This window comes from Sturnira hondurensis, unplaced genomic scaffold (assembly GCF_014824575.4).
Source record: "Sturnira hondurensis isolate 20B ecotype Veracruz unplaced genomic scaffold, ASM1482457v3 Scaffold0000880, whole genome shotgun sequence".
NCBI lineage: Eukaryota > Metazoa > Chordata > Mammalia > Chiroptera > Phyllostomidae > Sturnira > Sturnira hondurensis.
Genome location: NW_028073511.1, coordinates 2,303,282 through 2,312,211, shown reverse-complemented (window position 1 = coordinate 2,312,211; position 8,930 = coordinate 2,303,282). Strand labels below are relative to the sequence as shown.

General features: G+C 50.0%; 1 protein-coding gene across 1 annotated transcript; it reads right to left on the bottom strand.

Moving 5' to 3' along the window:
* Nucleotides 1-614: 614 nt before the first annotated feature.
* TSPO2 (translocator protein 2) lies at nt 615-3,279 on the bottom strand. Its single transcript, XM_037055964.1, has 4 exons — nt 3,245-3,279; nt 1,817-2,009; nt 1,301-1,442; nt 615-1,059 (listed from the first exon to the last, which is right to left on the bottom strand). Exons 2-4 carry the CDS (start codon nt 1,987-1,989, stop codon nt 859-861), a joined length of 516 nt encoding a protein of 171 aa, XP_036911859.1. The 5' UTR covers nt 1,990-2,009; nt 3,245-3,279; the 3' UTR covers nt 615-858.
* Nucleotides 3,280-8,930: the final 5,651 nt, after the last annotated feature.

Genomic DNA, 8,930 nt, shown 5'->3' with positions numbered 1-8,930 from the left:
TTCACTTGTCAGCACCGAACCTTACATCTCCCTTATTCACAACATTTTTCTCCATTATAATAGTTATTAATTGATGCAAAAAATTAATAGTATAAATATATGAAAACAAAACAATGATCTATAACATTACTTATAATAATTACATAAAACCTTAGTATGTCATATATAATGTATAATATACCTTATAACCATATTATATGTTAAATATGGTCATTAATATAATATTAATTCGGGCCAGGTTTGAGAGGGCATGTGAGTGGAGATGGTGCATGACCCTCCTCATACGTGTGTCCACACATTTTTCTTCGTGTGCACACAGGCACACTTAAACACACACTCATACACATGTACTCAAACACACACACTCGCACATGTGTACTCAAAACACTTGCACCCCCACACAAGCACATCTACACACATGCATACTCACACCCACACACCCACACTTGGCACACACTTAGACACACACACACACATTTACACATATGCACACATACTTCTTCTACCCCCGCTCTGTGGCAGGGGTATCATACACTCAAACTCATACATATCCTTCATATCACACCCTCAAAATTATTCTTAGGGTTTTATTAATTGATATTACTGAATTAATATTTATTAATACAGAATTTATTAACTTGCATTAATGTAAAATAATTTTTCTTCCTCTTCCCCATTCCTCTAAATTTTAATGAAGAGTGGCACCAGGCGACCCAGGACAGTGGCCACATTGGGGTGAGTCACCTTCATGACTCATCAATCCCCCGCCCCTCCCTCCTCCCCGAGAGCCTCACAGCTTGCCCCCAGTCTCTTCCACCCTTCCCTGGCCTCCTCCTCCTTCTACTGCGCCCTGGTGGCTCAGCTGCTCTTCTCCCCTGTGGGCTGCAGCTGGTGCTCTGGACAAAGGCTGTCCCTCCACAGGCGGTAGGCGATGGAGGCAGTGACGGTGAGCCAGGCCAGGTAGGGCAGCAGCAGAAGGGCGGCCAGCTTGTTGATGGGGTGCCAGATCAGCGCCGTGCTCACGACCAGCCCAAAGAGCAGCAGCAGGTGCAGCAGGGCCTGGGCCAGGGGCAGGGCAGTCAGGCAGGCTCCCCCGGGAACCAGACCCCCGACCTCTCTGCAGCACCCTGGGCCCCATGAGCCAAGTTCCCCGGACTCTGTGCACTCCATTAGAGTTCGGGAGAAGTCTGCCCACCCGACACCGGACTGCCCCTGATTGAGCTGCTGTGCTATCTGCTTCTGGGGCCTGGTGGTCTCACCAGTTCCAGCATTACCTCCACTGCTGAGCACTGTACCTTACCAGACCAGGGGTGTGGGCTGCGAAAAAAAGAATCAGGGCAGTCCAGCTGATAGCGAGCTGCACAACGTAGAGGCCGAGAGGAAGGGCCAGGGGCCGTCTGAAGCCCCCTCCCATGTCCTTCCACACCAGGTAGGAGGCATAGCTGTGAAGAGATGGTGGCAGAAATGCTCAGAAGGAGGATGTTCCGTGGCAAATTGAGGAGGCACTCTGGCATAAGGACTCCTGGTTACAAAGAGAGAACCCCTGTGGGCTGAAATGAGGGCAAATGTGTCTAGGCAGCATTTGAGGGCTGAGAGGAGATGGTGGGAGCATTTGGGCATGGTGAAGTGGGGGAAGGGTGGGGAAACTTGGAGAGGACTGGCTGAAAGCCTAGGTAGACACAGAAGGAACCCACCATGCAGGGCAAGATGGGGTGCCACCCTTTTGGAGGTCAGTATGCAGCAGTAGTTCAGGTATGGGGGACTTGTTCCCACTCCAGTGAGTACCAAGGCCATGGCATGGGAAACGAGTGCTCACCCCATGACAGAGTAGATTGTTGTCCACACAAGCAACAAGGCTTTGTAGGGTGGGCACCAGGGCAGCTTCCTCAGGCTGTCACACCAATCAGACAACTTATGTGGGGCAAAGAGTCCAACCAGGATGGGCCCCAGCTGGGGCAGGGCCACAAAGATGACCCCTTGAGGCCACATTCTCCTCAAGGAGGCAAAAACTGGGTGGAGAGCAGAGAACATGCTCATGGTGAGCCCTCCCCTTCATCCTTTCCTGTGTCTCCCCGTCCGTCTCCTGCTACCTGACACTATGTCCTGGTCTGAGCACCCCGTCCCCTCAGAGGAAGTCTGGGCATATAGGCCATCTCTCTACTTGGGCCACTCCTGTCCCGCTCCTTGCTCCTATTATGGTTTCTATGGAGTAATTTTTCCCACACCTCTCATTTGGCACTCAGAAGATACTGTCTGGTATTGATAACTGCTTCTGAGGTAAAGGTTCCTCTCCCCCGACGAATATATGAATCCTGCAGCTCAGAACCATATATAACCATCTTTTGTACCTTCCACAGCAGGTGGCACCTGGCAGGCACTGGACAGGGACAGTGTCTTAGGCTGAACTCAGCAAGGTGACATCACTGACCTGGAAGGACCATGTTCAAAAGGTGGGAGCCTGAGATCCCTGAGGGTCTTTTCTTGTCAACAGTGGGCCAGCCCATCTGCCCAGGGCTTATCTTACTGCACCAGACTGGCAAACCCCGGGGGCCCAGCCTGCTGGACCTCCTGCCTGAATTCAAACGCAGCTGAGTGACACTGTGGGTTCTTTTCTCTGAAGCCTTAGGTCTCATCTACCCCTCGGGGGCTGTGGGAAGTTCTTCCTATGCCTATTTACTTTCAGAGCTTAGGTGCCACAAACACACATGCCCAGATTTCTCATGGCCTGATTTTTCAAGGAAACAAATGCCAGATCTTTGATTAAGAAGCTGCATGCTCCTTTGCATGTTGCTGTACATGCCATTCCCATGTGGGTCAATGCAGAGCCCGTCCTCTAGCCAAGGCCCCCAACCTATATCATTCTTCTCATTTGCACATGATAGGTCAGCCTCCTCCTCATGATCAACAGGATTGGGAAGAAAAAAAAAAGGTAGTTATTCTCAGGGTTCTGAAGTGACTGAATGACTGCCTACTGCATGCTTGCTTATCAAGGGCCCCTGACCACGTCTTGGAAGTTCTGGGAATCATGATGACCCACCTGCCTGCCTGTCCACCCTTCTATTGATTTTTTCTGCTCTTCATTGTTTATTGGTTCGTCATCTGCCTTCCTGTCTGTCTATATCTGTGTTTTCTATTATTCTATCCAGTGTTGGAGGCCCGCCTCACCCTCCCACCCCCATCCTCTTTTCTCCTGTTGTCCACCATTCCCAGCGCCTCCTTATTCCCAGGCCTGTGCTCCCCTTACCTCAGACAGCACACCTCCCAGAATGGTGCCCAAGGACATATGATGTATGAAAGGCAGAGGAGGGTGGGGGAGGAAAAAAGGGTGGAGTGGGGCTCCTAGCTGGCCTGCCCTTCTCCAGTGACAAGGGTGGTATTGGCTTGAGAGCCTAGGTTGTTGCTTGCATGACCCTGAGGGGCTCTCTCAGACCAGGGTCCGTGGTCTGCTGGTTGTGACCCCTGGAGGAGCCCCTTGATGAATGATTGAGACTTTGGCATTGTGAGACCTGGATGTCCTGAGACAGCTCAGCTCCAGGTTGCAGGGCCACTTACAGCTTTGGTCTCTGCATCCTGTGAGTTAGCTTTGTGTCTACAGGGTGGGGAGGGACCCTCAGATTTCTGTAGACCTTTCCTATAACTGGAATTGTCCCCAAGCACCAGCTTTAAAAATGAGTTCATAATCCATGGACATGGCCCCTGGTTGTAGGTTGCTGGTCAGCATGGCCTTTTCTGGCTTGCAACTCAAGCTGAACACCTTTCACAAACCCCTAGAACTTTATGACCCAGAGGAAAACACAGCCTTCTGTGTGACTCAGACCTAATTTTCCCCAGGACGGACTAACCTCTCCTGCCTTGGTCCTCATCAAAGTTCTGAGGACTCTCCCTTGCTTGAACTTTAGGCATGAGATCCCCTTCCAGGTTGGCTGCTCTCCATTGTTCCTTTGCCCACCTCTCCACTTTGTGGACCCTGCGAGATGTTGATCCCACCCTCCTACCTCTAATCTGGAGAAGGCAGCAGGAGGGAGGGGTTGCAGTTAGGCCTAAGAGGCTAGAGAATCATTAACTGAGGTGAAAGCGGTGGCAGTTCCTTGGTTCCTTGTGTTTTAAGGGAGATAGAACTAGGGGGATGGGAGAGTTCACCATGGCTTCTTCACTGCAGGAGGCCAGACCATGGAGATAACCACTCACTGTGCACCATTTTGCAGTGAGTGCTTTATATTTATTAGCTGAATAATGATGATGATTATCCCTCACAAGGCAGATATTATGTGCATTTGACAGACAAGGGAAATGAGGCTCAGACAGGTTGAGTTACGCATCTAAGATTACCTAGCTGACAGGTGGGTCACCTGGGTTCAGTGTTGGCAGTCTGAATTCAAAATGTATATTTTCTCTTAGCTGGTCCATGCATTCATTCAGCAAGTGTTTGTGGAACATCTACTCTGGACCAGACTGTACCAGAGCTGAGGATACAGCAGCAAACAGCTAAAAAAATAATCCTTTTTCATCAGAAGCTTTCATTCCAGTAGCAGTACCTTTCCTAGACAGAGTTTCTAAAGAAGGACTAGGGCTGGCAAATGGCCTGAAGTTCAGCTCTTCCTCAGTGTCCCTGCCAGCTCAAAGTATGGGCAGTGGAAAGAACACTGGGTGGGGGCAGACATGCCCTCTCAGTGCCTCTCTGTCATCTCTGTGCAGGGATGGGGCGGAACTGGACACTAAGCTCCCTGGCCTTTGCCCCACTGGCAGCACCTGGGCGCTTTTTAGAGATGCAGAAGCTCAGGCCCCGCCCCCTACCTATGGGGTCAGAATCCACATTTTAACAAGATGCCTAGGTGGTTCCTGTGCACATTATAGTTTAAGAGGCTTTGGTTAAGTTTCCCTCCTTTAACGTTCTTCCATTTCAACAGCCTTTGGTGGGGGAAAGCCACTCACCAGCAGAGGGCACTGTAGAGAGGGCATTCTCCTGTTCCTGGGGCTGCACCTGTACCCAGGTTGTCTCCTCTCTTTCTCTGCCCTTCCAACTCTACACTGGCACGTTCACTGACTTCTGGGATCCTCGGCTACTCCCCCTCCTTGGTTGGACTTTGCCAACAGTCAGGGACTGTCTTCCCCACACCAATGCGGGGTGGCTGGGAGGAGGACTCTGCCGGGAAGCCCTGGGCCACTCCTGTCTGATTCTCCGCCCACCTGCACTGGTCTGCTGGCCTGGTGACGGGGCTGGCTGACCTCTCTTTTTCTCAGAGAAGAAACTACTGTTCCTAAATAAGCAGGCAGCCTCTGGGAGCACCTGCATGGTAAGGTAAGCACGCCTCTAGGGCAGCCGAGGTTGGAGTGGGCGTTCGTTGTGTTGGGGCTACCTGGGGCTTACAGGAGGAGTCAGGCCAGCTCAGCCAAGGCTGCCAGAGACCCTGTGCTGGAAGAGAGGCAGAGGGGCTTGGAAGACAGCCACTGCCCAGTGGGTGTGAGGACCAGGGGTGTAATTCTAGGCACTGTGGACTTATATGCCATGCTGATGAATGCTGCCCAGGACTGAGGTTTGGACTCCTCCATCTTGGTACTTTTCATGTCCTTCGGTCAGTGGAAATCTCCTAGGATTGAGTAGGCATGATAAGAGCCAGTGATGTGGGAGATGGGTTGAGAATTTCCTCAAAGAAGATGAGCGGAGCTTTGCAGCAGGAGCCTAAATCTTTGTGCTAGAGGAGGTGACTCCCTAGGGACAGGTAATGGCAGCATTCCAAAGGACCCTCATCTTGGGAACTGGGGTCTCACACTGGGCAATAAGGAGTCAGGTATAGGGTTGTGAAGCTCCAGTCTACGCTGAGCTGGTGGCCATGCTGTCAATTCAGGACCCTCCCGGGGCACAGGGGAGGATGGAGCGAGGGCTGAGGCAGCCTGGGGAGAACAATTGTCAGTGTGGGAGAATGCAGGCTGAGCTGGGGGAGGCGTTGACCTGCTCCAGGCCAGGTAGTGAGTGAGATCCATTTGAAAAGCCCCGTGAGGCTTTGGGAAGCAATACGTACCAACTGGTCCAGGGTGGGAGGCTGGGCAAGGGGACCCTGCTGTGCCACATAATGGGGTGGAAGGGATTTGGACTCTGGTCTTTGGAGCACAGGGAAGGTGGTGCCATAAAGCCAGAGTGGAGCTGTGCCTTTCTTTCACTTGGGCTGTCCCATCCCTGCTGCTGGTACCTCGGTGGGCGGGGGGTGGGGGTTGTATCTCACTGTGGAACCAAGGGTGTGCCTTTAGTTTCTTCTATTTATCTTTACTTTATTTTTGTTTATTTCTCTTCCAACTTCATTTCTACTGAAAGTGGAAAAGTAGAGACCTAGGGAAAAACTAGAAGCAGGAAGAGAAAGGGAGTGTCTCTAGAAGTCCTTGTCATCCCTGCTCATTCTCCTGCCTTCAGTTGTGGATTAATAATCTCCCATCCATCCTCACTGTGGGGAGAGAAGCTGGCTTCCTTGTGTGTGAAATGGAAATATAAGAAACACCTAGCTCATAAGGCTGCAGTGAGGATCGAATTAGAGAGGCCACATAGAATGCTTCAGCACTGTGGTGCAGAGTAAAGCCCCGTACATGTTAGCTGCTATTATTACAGTTATAATTCCAATGATCTTTAATGTGGAAGAACTCAAAGGCATGGATGGGAAGCTTCTGATCTCTTTCAGCCCCATTCCCACCAGATGCGGGGCATTGCCAACTCACCTGCTTCACCTGTGTGCCTGAAAAAGGCCGGCAGCACCATCTGCACAGCTGGGTCCTGTGACAAAGGGAACAATGCCCAACCTTCCCTTCCTGTCCTCATTTTCAGGGAGGACATGGGGAGACAGATCCCGCTCCAGTCCTCAGTCCTCAGGACACAGAGGAGCTTCTGCCCCTGTGTGGGAGGAGCTAGGAATGGGGCTTAGGCTCTATGGGTCCCAAGGAAGGAAGGAAGCTGATGGGCAGTGACGGAGAGGGAGGCTGGGGCAAGGCCTCAGCTTCCCGTGGGCAGTTTGAGTGTAGGGAGTGGGGAGCAACAGATGCCAGACCCTTGTGAATCTGCCATGTAGTGAATGAGTCCCGTTCCCCTAGAAGCTCCTTGAGAGCTTAAAAGGATGCCATCTTCGGCAAGACTGGACTCGCATTGCCTGGTAGGCAGCTGGTCCTCAGAAAATGTTCATTTGAGGGGGGAAAACACACGTGACCAAGAGTTACTGAGTATGATTGGATGGCAGCAGAGAGAGATTTTGGAGGCAGGAGGCTGTCTAGGGCTGGTGGGGGTAGGGCTGGGGCTTTATCGAGCAGCAGGGGTCCAGGTGAGGAGAAAAGGCAGGTAGGAAGCACAGGTGAGGGGTGAAAGAGAGCAGTATGAGCAAAAGCCAGAGGCAAAAATTAATGAGATGTGAGCAGTTCAGTCTGGCTGGAGAGGAGAGTACTGGAAATCAAGGGAGGGAGAGGCAGTAGCTTCTGGAGGGCTTCAGGAAGAGCTGACACGTGTGCAGGAGGCTGCTGGAAGTCCCAGGTCCCAGTTGAAGGCCCCCGGCTGTGGTGGGTAGCCACGTAGCCAGGTAGCCAGGTGAGCACGTGGTCAGTTTATGCTTTAGCCCTGCCTCATTGCAGCCTCACTGGAGGCCCCGCCTTGTTTTTCTCTTTTTGCTTTCACTTTTTAACTTTTGTTACTCCTATATTTTCATGTATCCTTGTGGGCTCCCTTCCGGCCTTTCTGCAGAAGGAGGGGCATAAATGAACAAGCATATTTGGATAGGGCTTTATCACCGACACATGCTTTTCACATGATCTCATGCCATCCTCAGAGTCACTCGGAAAGGTAAATTTTTCCCACGTGTAACAGCTTTTAAAAAGAATTGCAAAGTTAATATAAAATACATGCCTAATTTAAAAATTCAAAGGAAACAGATAGAAGACAGTTTTAAAAAGCCGGTTTACACCTCCCGCCCTCTCAGTTTCTTGTCTCTTTCAGTGAGGAGCACACTGGGAAAGGGTGGGGTGTGTCCTCCCAAGTCTGCATGTCCGAGACAGGAGTCACTCACACCTGCGGCTGCTGAGCACTTGAAATAGAGCAAGTCCCACCGGCGATGTGCTGAAAGTGTGAAATGCACACACACGTTCAAAAACTTACCGTGAGAAAAGGATGGAAAATATCTCATGAATAATTCTATATTGATTACTCGTCACAGTAATACTATTTTGAATATATTGAGTAAAATATATTATTAAAAGTAATTTCTCCTTTTCTAACCTTTTTAAATTGGCTGCTAGGAAGTTTAAACTTACCTCTGTGGCTCACATTATATTTGCATCACGCAGCACTACTCCAGACCTTTCTCTGCAATTTGTTATCAGGAATTGGCAAAAGTCAGTTTACAGCTGTGAGTATGCAAAACAGTTTATTCTTGTATTATTTATTTACTAATTATTGTATGATTTATTTGTATTATGTAAACTTACTTTTGCCACCCTCCATATGTACACTTATAAATATATATCTATACATATATATATAGTTTTGTTGTTTACATTAATGAGATCAGAGGATTGTAGCTCCCTGTGAATTGCTTTTCCACGTAAGACTTTTTTCTATATTGGCACGTGTAGATCAAGGTAGATAGTTTGACAGACAAGGAAACTGAGGTACATTAATGAACACGACAAGCCCACTCCAAGCTGTGACCAAGGTGGCCTTTGAATTCACATCCTCTAAACCCAAGCTCTTTCTGCCTCAGGGGAGTTTAATTTGATGTGTAGGTCATGAAGAGCTATGGTAGGTTCTTGAGTAAGAGAGAAATGGGTGAAGTTCAGTTAAAGGAATTCATCTGACTGGGTGTTCGGAGTGCACTGGGCTTTGCTCTCTCATTGCAGTCATTTGGAAGCCAAGGCGTGGCCTCTGCGACATTGAAAAGTCTTAGACTGGCACTGACCTCCTTCCC

What these genes read in the sequence shown, in the direction of transcription:
- TSPO2 (XM_037055964.1), bottom strand. Translation starts at nt 1,989, where the DNA reads ATGTGGCCTCAAGGGGTCATCTTTGTGGCCCTGCCCCAGCTGGGGCCC. An exon ending in ACAATCTACTCTGTCATGGG is followed by an intron (nt 1,443 to 1,816) that starts GTGAGCACTCGT and finishes ATCTCTTCACAG; the next exon opens with CTATGCCTCCTACCTGGTGT. An exon ending in CAGCCCACACCCCTGGTCTG is followed by an intron (nt 1,060 to 1,300) that starts GTAAGGTACAGT and finishes CCCCTGGCCCAG; the next exon opens with GCCCTGCTGCACCTGCTGCT.